We start from the raw sequence: 14,744 nt of genomic DNA, 5'->3' as shown, positions 1-14,744 counted from the left end.
ACTTCTTCATCCCACCACTCACTACCCTTTCTAATCAACCCACCTTCCACTCTTCTCATGCCACAAGCATCTTTTGCGCAATCCATCACTGATTCCCTAAATACATCCCATTCCTCCTTACTTCCATTGTTCTCACCTTTTTCCATTCTGTACTCAGTCTCTCCTGGTACTTCCTCACACAAGTCTCCTTCCCAAGCTCACTTACTCTCACCACCCTCTTCACCCCAACATTCACTCTTCTTTTCTGAAAACCCATACAAATCTTCACCTTATCCTCCACAAGATAATGATCAGACATCCCTCCAGTTGCACCTCTCAGCACATTAACATCCAAAAGTCTCTCTTTCACGCGCCTGTCAATTAACACGTAATCCAATAATATATATATATATATATATATATATATATATATATATATATATATATATATATATTATTGGATTACATGTTAATATACATGTGTGTGTGTGTGTGTGTACACATATTTAAGTATATATGTCAAGAGCAACTACAGAGTGATATCTCATTTGAAGAATTTGAATTGAGACCCCATTACCTTTCCCCTCTCCCTCTTCTTACATCACACCACTGCTACCTGTACACAGTATTATTGACAGGATGGGGTCCTTTTAAATTCTGACAAGACTATATAGTACTCTTGTTAATTTCAGAGCTAAATCACAACCACAAAATCTAAACAGGTATTTTCTTACTCTTTTGTACAAATCCCTTGTTTACATGAATTTCTCTCATAACTAATTATAATCTCATTACTGGCTTTGTGGCATGAGGGTTACCACCCCAATCTTCTTTCTGCCCTCCTCCAACATCTCATCAGTGCCTCTACTGGGCAATCTATGCACTAACTTCAACACTATTCCAAAATCATAAAAGGTATGCTAGCTCACTTCTTTGTAGAAATCATTTACTTTCACATGCCTTTCTTTCATTTCATAAAGGGGAAAAAATATGAATGCTTGTTTTTTGTCCATATTGTGTGCAACTTTCATTAAGTCACCTGTAGTTTAAGGATTAATGAAAGCCAAATTTTCCTTTACCTTTACATCCCTCCCTATTCTCAATAATTCAGTCATTAGGTCTAACTGAAAGAGGAGTAAATAAAATTACCACCATATCTTTTTCCATTCTACAAACAGTAAACATAGTAAAACATTCATAATCACCTTCCAGAGTCCAGTTCCCTGGTAACTTAGGTGTATGTAGGTTAAGATGGACTAGGTTTTCGTAGTCACATTCTCATAGATTAATCGAAGTCCAGTTATGGGACACAATGACACTAATTCTAGATCTAAACCAATATCTTTTATTCTAATATAAAAAAAAGTCTAGTCAAGAATATGAAAATCAGGGAAAATGTGGGGAAAATACTATAAAGGTAGGTGAAACACAGTATTAAACAAGTTCCATTGCAAGTTCTTATGACATGGTAGGTACCGGACAATATAATTGGCTATATGTTATGATTACATCTTAGCAGGAAGAGGAAGTTTGGTTTATTTTCAAAGATTTTACAGATTTCTTTGTCAACTACAGTAATTCACCCCACATTTTATCTAGTCTACATGGCCCTCCCCACTCCTGTTATCAATAAAAGACGATCCAAATCACGCTCTGCTAATCTGTTGTGCAACAATACATATCACTGGAAAACAAATTCAAGGTTAATTCAATGTAAGTTCCACAGGATACCTATATTAATATTTAAATATTTTCATAATGTCTCATATCGAAACTATATTAATACTCAGAAGTGCACAAGAATTTTCCCATTAAAACCCTTAGAATGTCACCTGGTTTACTATCCAAAAATATCTCAACAGCCGGTCATACACACTGTAATAACAAATAGTGATCAATATGGGTACCTGCTGCTGATCCTCGTTGAGGCCAAACACGACATCATCAATGGGGTAGTAAGCCCCATGGTGGCGCACTTGTGATGTGGCACCCACAACTCTGCCCACTCTCCCAGCACGCCGGAAGATGTGTGCAAGTCGATGAGAAACTGCTAAAGCCATCTAAGTTTGTGGGCAATTTCTCTACTTGAATGTTGGGTCTTTAATAAGAAACACTGACGCAACCTCCACAACGTGAACTGCTCTGAAAGACCAGAAAAGAATAATTGGCAAAGTTTTCGGTTGTTTATACTCGAGCCAGAAGATGCTAGACTGATGCACTATCTTACCTGCAGACGACGAGGAGGCTGAAGCAGATATATGCAGGAACACTGCTCGAATATGACCAACAATATTGCTAGATTTGCTACTTCGTAGTTGTTGGCACTCTTATCATTATGTTTCTCGATCTATAAAATTCGAGGTTGATTATCGTCTACCAACTGCGTTGTTGTCATGATTTTCCTATGAGTCTGGTTAATAAGGGTAAGTCAGTCAGTTTCTGAACTTTGATGGAAGTTTATTGTAAACACTGCCAATGATACAATGGCATCATTGTTATATAAGACGATAACATGTGTTTCAGTAATGTATGCCTACTGTGTATTACATGAATTCTGTTCTACAATAATATCATATGTAGTAAATGAAAAATAATTTTATACTCTGTTCAATGTTATTCACGGTTAGCAATGACGTTACTTAAGTTGACAGCCGTGACGAAGTACCGCTCGGTTACTGTTGGAAATGACACTTTTTTAATGTTCTTTTAATTATCATATATTCAGTAAAGGTCAGCTCTTAACTTGGACTTCCAAGAGGGGTGGTCATAAATGCATAAAGACATATACTTGTGTAATGACTTTGGAGAGAATAATACTGAGCATCTATAAAGTTGAAAATCTTTTATCGTCCAATTTACATGGGTTTATGAGAGGGGAAAAGCACTGTTGATTGTGTCATAAGGAGTTTGAGTAATTGTTAGGCTAGAAGTAGAACATTTGTCAATTTAAAAGGGTCATTTGACAGAGCAAATAAAGAAGCTTACTTGAAGAACTTGTTCACCTGGGTGTTTCCGGGATGATGCTGAAATGTATTGACGATTAATTAACAAAGGTTGAAGTTTGGTTTCAAGAAGAGAGACATGGAGTTTGGAGTTCCACAGAGAAGTGTCCTTAGACCTACTCTTTTTAATATACTAATGAATATGACAGCTCGGTATGAATTTCCCGGAGATACTCAGGTCATAACATATGCTGATATCCTAGTACGATTACAAAGTAAAGGTATGAGTAACATGCAACAGACTTTAGACGCTTTGAGCATACTTTGCTGTAGAATGGTAGTTGAAATCAATAATGACAAAACTAAGTATCAAGTTAAGAATTTGGAACGCTAGGATTTATTCTTGAATGGAATAAGGTTAGAAAAAGTTGACGCGTATAATTATCTTCGTTTGAACATTGGGTACACAAGTAGCAGCAGAGTACGGGAGATACAGTAACTGGAGACTGCATGCTATGGTCGTTTAAAAACCACTGGAACTTTAGCGTGGGATGGAAATGGCGTTGGCATCCTAGTTTTAGGGATGGTTTATATCAGCTCAGTACGATTAGTTATTGAATACGAAATATCTAATCTCATTAAGTACAGTAAAAAGGATATTCACGTGACCCCTGTAATCCTTTGGCGCTACCGCTCACAGAATGAGCATGGGGTGCACAATAAATTCGCCGGGACACCAGGATAAATTAATGAATGACGACCTTGAAGTCATGAAAAATGAGGCCCTGAGAATAGTGTTAGGTTGTCAACGAACACTGGAGTACAAATCATGAGAATGGAATTAACTTTACCAAGTACTGAACATGTAAAAGAACTTGATGTAGCTATTGCTCTCAGATCCATTAGGAGGTATGCAGATGAGACTCTCGTGCAGTGATGTATTTGAGTGAAAGAAGAAATCTTAGTAATGAGTCCAAGTATTCAAGGACTCTGTATGATGTTATGAGGGAGTATGGAGTTGATCAATATTTTTTCCTTACCAAATTACATAAGGTTAAGACCATGGCAAGAAGGATGCATCGCAGTAGATATCTCACAGCTTGAGCGGAGAAAAGGTGATTGCTATCCCAGTCATTTACGGGATGTTTTATGGAGAAAATATTTAGCTTCCCAGACGTAGTTCTATACATATATACTGTGATGGCTCAGTCTTGCATAATGGCCGAGAGGGATGTGGTGTTTTCATAAGAGATTTTATAGGAATGAATGTTTCGCAGATGAAACAACTAGTAATAGGATTATTGATAACACATCCACGCTGGCTGAGTTACATGTAGTCTGTGAGGGTCTTCAGATTGCTAGAGAGAAATGTAAAGATACGCATTTCTTTGTGGACACTAGAAGTGCACTGAGGGCCTTGCAGAGTAAGCAGCCATGTAACTACCATGTTAACATTTGTAAACGTCTGGTTATAGTATTGCAAAAGATGGAATGTGAGGTACAGTTTATATGGATTCCATCACATGTAGGGAGTCATTTCAATAAAGTGGCTAATGGGTCGGCTAGAAAAGCCTCAAAGATGTAAATAGATATTGTTAGTTATGAGTATAAGAATGATAAAAAATGAAATGAAAAGAATAAGAGAAGAATGGGAAAATGTAAGTATAGGTGTAATTGCTGAACACAGTGAGACTATACATTACATATATGTGTTAACTATAACTTATGGGGAAAACGTTACATCTGTGGATAATGTTTTAATGAGACTAAGATTGAGGTACAAATATCATAGCAGTTAAGTGGAGGGAATGGTCGACCCTGTCAACTTTGCCAAATGAGGGATGGACATAGACCATTATGTATTGGGTTGTGAAAAAAAAAATCAGCCATACAGAAACAATAAAGTTAGTGATTGAAAAGAACATGTTTGTTGGATGATTAATAAAGGTGTGATTAAACAAATTTTTGCACTACAAAAACTATGCATTAAAGTTGTTACATCCTTGTAATGAGTTCAGGGGATTTAAAATGAGGGCCATTGTTTGTTTGTTTTCTTTGCACTGTACATATCTTCACAAGAGCTATGATTTATGGCAATATTTTTGTTGTAAATCCCACTGGGTGATGATGAAGATGAGGAGTGGTATACTACCCCGTCCTGGGTGATGACCAAGTCGCTGATGTGAGGGTGAATGATAAGTTTTCGTAATTCTAGACTGCTGGATATGCTACACATAGCTATGCTTAAAGATATCCAAGGCAAAAGAATTTACTTAGTAAATGATGTAGATCATCATGAGACAAAACTTTTTCCGTCAAAGGGAAGGATCGCTCGACCTCTTCAAAGCTAAGCGTTGACTTTAAGCCTGAAAGACACTCCCATTGAAATCACTATTAGGAAATGAGTTACTTATTCAATTCAGCTTATTCAGTGTGCAAACAGATTTTTCTGAATGAAAAAAAGCCATGCGATGTATATGAATAAACAATGATTAGCTCTGCTTGTCTCGAAGAGATAGGACAAGTCACACCTGATTAATCAGGATAAAAAAAAAAATCGAATTTGGTGTGCCTAAGTGTATCAGCTTCAAAAGCAGGATAATCCATCAGTGGAAGCAGAAAAAAAAGATAGTCTAATTTCCTTTGGCCAAAATACACTAAAAGCTTCGCTTCCAGAGTAACGTCTGCAGTGAATTCAGATGTAGATGGAGGTTCAAGGCAGAGTCGGACGAACTTTTCATTGAGGTACAGAGGGAGTAAAATCACGCAGATGGAATTGACAGACATATGACTGATAACATTTAACACAAGCAAATGAAAATTTATACAGGAGAGTTTTCAAAAAAAAAAAAAAATACGTAACTATGATTATAATCGTAGAGGACTTTGAACTGGATATAGCACATGAACTTCGGTCACATCAAGTGAAATGTTAATGAGAAAAAATTATTGATTGTTCATATAAGAACTGTATTTAAGTATAGCGATAAAAATATGCTGCGTAAATCATACAAAAGACATGAGATAAATCAGAGGTAACGCCTAGTTAGTTTTTTCACTTTACTGAACATCAGTAAAGTATCGAACTCGTTTACATTTATTATTTCCTTTTTATATTGACACTAAAAGTAGATTGCTCTTCATCGTATTTACTTTCGGGGTCCTTAGTAAACACAGCATGAAACCAACCTACCATTAGATAAATACAGATAGTGAACTCGTTCATGCATGACAATGAACGCTATGTACTACTACTAAATACAAAAAAGGTCTATAAAAAAACAAAAAATAAAAGTATATCAGAAAATGTCACACTTATGATGAAGACTTATCGTGGCAAATCAACAATCCACGCTAACGCCGGACCTCTCAAGGAAAGTATTACAAACTAAGCAAACAGTATGACGTCACGACTCTGCCGATCTGTGAGCGAGCCGACCAGCACCCACCCTGGGCACCATTTGCCAACGTGGATTGAAATTATACGAAACTGTCTCGGTGAAGCCCGTGACTGACGTCACTACCAAATGTTTCGTGTGTCACTACCTTAATGTTGCTTATCATGATGTCCGAGTATTACTATTCATTAGTGAGCTTTCATGTTATTTGAAGGAGCGTTTTGTGCCTTCCAGAGCTTGCCGTAAGTCGGACTTATATATGTTCGTTGCCAAAGGAAGCAAGCTTTAGTAACGTATCACAGTGTCATATTTCGTAAATCGTAAAGTGGTTACAATGTACAAATATTTAAAGATTATCATAGTCATGTATCTGGTAATACTGCCCCTCATCATCATCAGTATTCCGAGTGATCCGAGACGGAGAGAAGGAGACACATCGGATTTCGTTGGGCTGGCGAGAAGAGAGCAAGAAACCAACTGTCGCTCTCTGTTCACCATCTCTGGTGAGGTCCTGCAGTACCGTGGAAGGAACGAGAGCGGTAGATGGTGGCTACGTACCTCACGGCGTCAGCGGGGCGAGGATGGTCAGGCTGGAATCCTAGGACGCGTGCAGCACTTTATGCTGAAGAGGTCCTCGCCCTCTGGTCCTTCCACGGATGATTACCGTCACTTGGCCGCCTTCCTCCCTACACTGATATCATTCCGTGACAATAAAAACAGCAAAGGCGATAACCAGGAGGAAGGGCAGCACATTCCCGTTCTTACTGGGACGAGCAGGATCGGTGCTAGTGAAGGAGTGCTGCCTTATATTCCCTGTGTTATATCGCCTTTCGATGACCTCACCGTCATCACCACCTGCTTCAGGGAAAGACTGGCAAAGCACGACTTCCTCCGGATATTCTTCCTTGGAGACTCCAAGATAAGGAACCTCTTCTATGAGTTCCTTCATCGGTCTGATAACGAGTACCACTACATGGTAAAGTTACCGGTGGGTTGCTTCTCGTCTTGCGCCTTTATCTTTTTTTAATGTTAGTGAAGTTCTGTTGTACCGACTAACATCATGAATTATACTTTACGTCTGTTTTAATATGGAACTCTTCCCATAAGCCACGCCCTCTTCTCTAGGAATTATTTCCCTATGCTTATTCCACCCACTTTTCCAGTGTGAAAATTATTACTTCTGAAAATTATATATATATATATATATATATATATATATATATATATATATATAGATATATATATAGATAGATAGATAGATAGAGATAGACAGATAGATAGATAGATAGATAGATAGATAATTAGCAAAGACTGATGTTTAAACAAGATTCCTAAAGAAGACGTTGTCTTTGGCCAACAACGTTGAGAGAAAACGTACTTATGTTAAGACCAGAGGGTGTAGCTTGGGTCAATGATAAAGAAAAGGACATGTGGCTTCGGTAGATAACATCGAAAAGGATGTGACTAAGGCTCATAACATTTGATGAGAGTGTGGTTAAGGCTCATGATACTTCACAAGGGTGTGGCTTAAGCTCACAATACTTGAAAAATATTGGCTTATTCAGGTTCATTATCTTTCTCATATATACTGATACTGTATTCGGAAACTGGTGTTAACCCATAACGGTCAGGTCATCATAACCTAAGGGTGTAGGTCAAGGAGGTGATTACCAACATGGCACTCACGATTCCCTCAACCGTGAATAGCGGTAACTTCGGCAGGAGGTTCAGCCTCTTTACGTCGGATAGGACTATTAATAAAGTGTTTGCAGTCAGAAAACTACCAAGAACCTTTCACATAAAGTATCAAATTATGGTAGACCATTTTCATAACTTGCCTACATTTCATCATCACATATTCTTAAGGATTCAAGACAGTAAAAACTGTCATTTTTATTTTATCTTCTTTAGAACGGAACTTTACCATTTGCCGAGCTACGCAGATCTCCCGCCAAAGTTCATTTTGACATGGTGGCCATGACTAGGGCCGCACCACGTCTCCTGGTCACATTTAGGTAAGTAAATATATATATATATATATATATATATATATATATATATATATATATATATATATATATATATATATATATATAGCGTTAGCGAGGTATCGCAAGGAAACAGACGAAAGAATGGCCCAACCCACCCACATACACATGTATATACACATAAACGCCCACACACGCACATATGCATACCTATACATCTCAACGTATACATACATATACATACACAGATATATACATATATACACGTACATATACATGCTGCCTTCATCCATTTTCGCCGCCACACGAAATGGCACCCCCTTCCCCGTGTGCGCGCGAGGTAGCGCCATGGAAGACAACAAAGGCCACATTTGTTCTCACTCAGTCTCTAGCTGTCATGTGTAATTACACCCACACACAAATTATATATATATATATATATATATATATATATATATATATATATATATATATATATATATATATATATATATATATATATATATATTATACCAGCCTCTGTTATACTACTGGCATTACACTGCTACTCATGCTTGCTACTTTACTTTTGTGATTTCCACAGCAGTTATTACAACAGCGTCATATATTTTACTTGCCCAAGCAAACGTCTATGTGATAATGTAGGTTAAGGGCAATGATGGGAAGGCAAATATGTATCAAGGTAGTAAGGAGGCTCAGAGGGTCCACGTTCTGTCAGTAAACAGTGAGACGGCAATAATAGCAATGTTATAGTTCAAACCAGAGTGAGTTGCTGGGTGCACTCAGACCAACATATCTGCATTCTTACCTGTAGAGTAAATCGTTCAATATTTCTCATGTTTTAAACATGATGTTTTGTGATCCTTCTTTGTATGGTTAACAGTATAATCTGTACAATATCAATCATGCCTTAATGCAGTCATAATAATGCTTCTCATACCAGTGCTTCCATGCAGCATCCCGCTCGCTAAACGTTCACAATCACAATACCCCCGTCTTTAAGACAATGATAATCGCCACTACCTCCACATGTAAATGGAATTTTCTCTATTATCAGATTCAAAAAGTTCTCGGAGACAGTTCCTTCCAAGTTTAAGAAAAGCAGCGAATTACGGCAGCTGAGGAAGTGGGCGGAGGGAGATGAAACCCCTCCACACCTGCTAGTCATTGGTCAGTTGCCTAACTTCACTTGTTCTCATGACTTCCTCATCTTGTATAGAAATTGCAAGTCTTCTGAACACGTCAGTCACGAGGGAAAAGCATTTAGCTTCACCTATATTTGCTTGTCTGCCTGTCACCAACATCACCTCAGCAACCTCAGATCTTTTAGACTGCTTTAAGGCCAGAAACCTATGGTATGGTGATAGCCTGTTAATAATATTTCTGACACATCTTAGAAATCTCGCAAAACTCATAAAATTGTCCTAACTTTTCCATAATCAGTCCTTGAAGCAAATTAACCCACACCATTGGTAGAAATCTAAATAAATAGTTATCTGAGGTTGATGAGATGTTCGAAATGACAAGAGACTAGACATCACAACCCTATTGCAGGAGTTTTCAAACTTATTGAAGCCACAGAAACTTGACATGGAAAGAAAATCTCTGAACCTTGACCAAAGGCAAAGGTTTAATCATATAAGGTAAATAGTAATAAAGCAAAATTTATAGTCAACGTGATTATCCCATTGATGAAATTTACATATGTACGATTAGTCAAATTTCACAGTACATCTTTGGAAAAAAAAATCCCACCACGCTTTTGCGGAACCCAGTGTGAAAACCCTGCTGTTACGGGGGAATGCCTGTTTGAATGTCACTGGTCACAAATTCTGTATCATATACTATGTCACATCCACACCTCTGAGTGTTACCTGTTTACATAGGGGTCGTGCTATGCTCCAGTGTGTTGGCACAACTTGGCAGTACACAGTAGGGCAGAAGGTGTAGATGTGTGTACTACAGTACTAACCTGCCGTCAGGGAGTAACAGTGGTGGGTGGTGTGTCCGGCAGGCTACACACCGTGGATGATGCAGGGGATGCAGAACCACTACCCTCACGACCTGCTAGCTGACCTCATGGAAGTACACCGACTGGTCGTCCCCCTCTTACAACAGGTCAGTCTCTCTCTCTCTCTCTCTCTCTCTCTCTCTCTCTCTCTCTCTCTCTCTCTCTCTCTCTCTCTCTCTCCACTTCTCTCGTTCCAATCGTAAGGCAGCCCCTCCACCCTCCCAGGGATACAGTCCCACGTGACTTGAACATCCCTTGGGCATGATGGACTATACCATGCACAACTGTCGCACGTCGTACATGCCATGCACGACGTGCGACAATTGTGCACCACACTACGACACTTGAGCACGATGATAACAGACACGTTAGCATAGAATCTGAAATAATAAGAGATTGTACAGTAACTTTACAGATCAAAGAGGACAATCATACCCTTATGGACCGCCCTGTGCCAGTAATGGCACCCCGAGCACATACAACCGTTTTGTGGCCCGGTATTGGCACACCCGAGAATTGACAAAAGCCAGTACCAAGATTTGTCTTGGCAAATAATTACACACAAACACACACACAATATTTTATTACAAAGTTCTCATTCATTAAGCACGAACAATTCTGATGATCATAGAGCACGGCTACAGAAAACAGGAGGAGGGGGAAACGCAAACGTTTGCTCCCCGTGGGTGATGCTGACTGGGGTATCCTTACACATGACTGGGGTGGCGGGAGGCAACACAGAGAGAAGCTGCTTTGTGACAAGTATAACCTCTACATTTTGAGGATGAAAATTAATTCGACAATAAGAAGAGAGATTTTGAATATCAACCCTTCTGAAACCAGTCACATGACTGTAAATACAGAGAACAACTGATATGACTTTATATTAGCCTTACCACCGACGTCTGTCATCATGTCATGCATTCTAGTTCCATATTGTTTACAGGTAAGTCAGAAAACGCGGGTGTTGGTGCTTCCACAGAGTAGGTACCGCAAGCATGCGTACAGCGGCCTCCGCGCCGCCATGATGATCGCCGACAGCGATGCCGTGAATGACTGGAGCGAAATGATGTTCCTTCACTACCTTCAGTTAAATGCATACAAGTCCCGCCCTCCCGAGGCTCGAACCGCGGCCTCTGCCGTTCCAGTTACCGGTGCCTCGCCCCGGGAAAAGGCTGCTGCTCCCGGTAATGGCAGGCGAGCCGGCCAGCCTAGCCGCCGGGACCGGCTGGTGCCCGTCGGGGGCAGCCCGGGACCCTGGTGGTGGGATACCAGCCTGCCCCTGAATGTGGCAGCCATCAGCGAGTGTGAGGAGCTGTACCGTCGTAACCTGACGCACCATCCAGTATACCGCGGCCGCTACCTCCAGTGTGAGGATGGCCAGCATGCCGGTCAGTCAACGCTGGGAGACTTGGTTACCATGCTCCTCAACCTTATATGTAACTCAGTCCTGCAGGCAGACCCAGTGTTCTGCTGTCACTAAAGGTTACCGCCCAGGGAAGAATGATCTCTGTTAGTTACCTTTCTATATCAAAATTATCACTTGTCATTCACGGCTTTTCATTTTCCTTGTGTATATATCAGCCTATTTTCTCACACGAGGATGATCGTTTTATTCAATCCCTCCAACTATTGTCCTGTTGCTTTCACTTCTACTAAGTCTAGTCTACATCGTTTTACTCCCATGTTCCTGTACATCTTGAATCTACCCTCCCAGTCCTCGACGATCATCAGGGGTACCAATGTCCACCAGCTTGGTTAAGGCTGGAGAAAGGCAGCGGATGTTACCATCCGCTGTAGGATGTTGACACCACTGCTGCTATTCTGGAAAATCCAGCGAACGTAACACTACCATGCTACTATCCTCCAGCAGGATGGGAATTGTTAACACTGGTATGGATAGGAATTCAAATGCACGTACAGATTCTTCAGAGATGTATTAGACGACGGAAGTTCAGACTAGAGATGAAAACAGGCTCAGCAGGCATTGTGTGAAGCTGTGTCCGACTGGGTCACTATGACGAGCAGGGTACCACGTGACTCAGTCCTGTGTCACGTACTTTATCTTCACCTGTGGAATTCCTGAATCGACCCATGACACATCGTATGAAAATCAAACACAAAGGAGGGCAGATGAATGACCCACAATGAACCTGCCTTCCCAGATCCCCGGCTACTAACCTCAGATCACAAGTGTTTTCCATTCACGTTATCTAAAAAAAAAAAAAAAAAAAAAAAAAAAAAAAAAAATCATGCCACTGCTCCTCCTGTGCGATCTACAAGTCGGCTTGTTAGTTAGTCGAAGGGTTCGATGGTAGAGAGGAGTCTTCTGCAGATAAAGGAATTTAAGATACCCTTAGTGTCCTCCAGAAACAGCCTCCTCACAGATCAGCGGGTCTTCAGTTGTATGACCACGTACTGGACACGACCACCAATATGGCGGCCTCTTCCAATGTGCCGACTGGTGAGGAATGAATGTCGTAAAGTATTTCATCACGTCTTTAGTTGTGTCTGTAGGACTGACGGTTGGTGGAAGTAAGTCTACCATATACATCTAAAAATACTAGTGGCATAGAGGTTAGGTGTTCATCCGTCTTCGTTTGGCTGTCTGGAAATATCGGTATGCATGACAAGATCTAACCATGTGGAATAAACATTCATCTGGTTTCTCTTACCTACCCGCCCCGTTAATATCCACTGGACGGCAGAACACATGGGAAGCTGCAGGTAGCGCGGTTTACACGCGAGTGACACAATATACTGCTGTATAATAAAATCATGTTTGTCAAAGACTTCACAGCGCAATTCGTCACCAGTTCTGCAATAAAAGTATACGATTACCGAGTGATATGTTTAACCTCTTCTTCCAAACTTCTCTCTGCCACCAACAATCAGTAACGATAACCGCAAGCCGGACATCATGGCAGCTTCCAATTATGCATTCTTAAATTGCCTCTCACATCACCGTCACCTGACCTGTCACTGAGAATTTCTTGAAATCTTATCGATATTTTCCTACGTAAAGTATGGAACATGAACAAAAATGGACTTGTGAAAACTTTTCAGCGTGACAAAAATATATTATAAAGACACGAATGCGATAGTTTATCTCACATCATATCTAACTACGGATACATCATCATCGTATTGACGAGTTGTGCCTACGTTGGCTGGCGTGCTCGCGGCTCACCCCCGGGCAATGCGGATGCCGGCATATTTTTCCCCCGCTTTCCAGTTATTCTTCATCATTAGTAGGGAAACAGACGAAGAACATTAAACTTCATCAAACATAACTGAATAAACCTATGACCATTCCAACACTACACCACTACTCATTTACTGAAAGAAGATAACGTTTTCCCATGATGCCACAATCAGACTGTTGATTTCGCTTATCATGCAAGACGTCTTATCTGCTAATTCCCCTTGATGTCACACTAAGCATTCGTATATTTTGATATACCGTGATGACACACCATAATTGTCATGATGTCACGTGATGCTGGTTCCCCATGATGTCACTCAACAGATATCTTTGATGTTTTTCTTTGTCACATGAGTTCCTCATACGTTAATGATAGAAGTTTGCATTTGTCTGACCTTAAGATGCATGTTATGACTTACGGAAACGTAATGCCAGGTGCTGTGCTAGAGTTCATCATTGTACAGTTTTGAGGACAAAAATAAACATTTGGATGACATTTGCTTCCGTCAGAACACGAGACAATAACTCATTATTTATACATGAAATCAAATAATGAATAGCAAGTTGAATAGCTTACTCATATCTACAATTAGTCAATTTATGTAAACATCAAGAATGGCTGGAGATAAGGCGAAAAGTTATATTCGTACGGCATCAACACTGGCAAGGTAATTATGACGTATGGCAGATGGAGCCAGGCAACACTACGCAGGCTTTTTCTTTTTTTTTTTTTCCCTATTCAAACAAAGAGATATGATTCATGTCTCAGTAATACGCAGAAGGAACTAACTCAGCCCCAGAAGTAAGTTTAACGTTTCCATGAAACTATTTCAGAATGAGAGAAAGATTCCAGAACAGTCAGGAATTCATGATGTAAGATGGTAATGCCACATTCCGCCGTTTATGAAGTTTTTACATATAATTCATGTCGATGTTGCCCATTATCGTGAAATTGCTTAAAAAAACCATTTCACATATAAGAACATTTTTAGTGATGCGACTCGATACCTTATGTATAATCCACTGGATACATTAATATTTCCAGACATTTACGCTCGCAACGTTTTCAGGCATACCAACCGTCCAGAATCCCCCGCGACGCCCTCCGCCTGGTGGGTGTCGTGCCTCTCCCTTGCTGTTTGGTGCACGTGATCCCAACCTAACCCACATTCTGCAGACTTCTTTTTTTGTACACAAATCATAACTAACTATCTTAAAAAT

The 14,744-nt window shown here is 40.0% G+C and overlaps 2 protein-coding genes across 4 annotated transcripts in view; one reads left to right on the top strand and one right to left on the bottom strand.

Annotated features, from left to right (window-relative positions):
- The window catches only part of LOC139760390 (isovaleryl-CoA dehydrogenase, mitochondrial), a 111,816-nt gene that overhangs the window by 78,256 nt on the left and 18,816 nt on the right, over positions 1 to 14,744 (bottom strand). Inside the window, exons 1-2 of one of the 3 annotated variants that reach the window (XM_071683514.1) lie at positions 6,878 to 7,017; positions 1,887 to 2,121 (exon numbers count right to left, since the gene is read on the bottom strand). In XM_071683514.1, the coding sequence (XP_071539615.1) occupies positions 1,887 to 2,039 (153 nt within the window). In that variant the 5' untranslated portion in view covers positions 2,040 to 2,121; positions 6,878 to 7,017. Of the gene's footprint in view, positions 1 to 1,886; positions 2,122 to 2,206; positions 2,595 to 6,877; positions 7,018 to 14,744 lie in introns of those variants that run through there. The other 2 variants (XM_071683513.1, XM_071683515.1) reach the window with 2 other exon arrangements.
- LOC139760391 (uncharacterized) lies at positions 6,939 to 13,168 on the top strand. The gene is made up of 5 exons (XM_071683516.1): positions 6,939 to 7,307; positions 8,231 to 8,334; positions 9,365 to 9,477; positions 10,322 to 10,425; positions 11,265 to 13,168. The coding sequence occupies exons 1-5, from the start codon at positions 6,939 to 6,941 to the stop codon at positions 11,799 to 11,801; spliced, it is 1,227 nt and encodes a 408-aa protein (XP_071539617.1). The 3' UTR covers positions 11,802 to 13,168.

The sequence above is a fragment of the Panulirus ornatus genome, chromosome 36 (genome assembly GCF_036320965.1).
Source record: "Panulirus ornatus isolate Po-2019 chromosome 36, ASM3632096v1, whole genome shotgun sequence".
Taxonomy (NCBI): Eukaryota; Metazoa; Arthropoda; class Malacostraca; order Decapoda; family Palinuridae; genus Panulirus; species Panulirus ornatus.
This window is presented reverse-complemented; position numbering and strand designations above follow the sequence as displayed.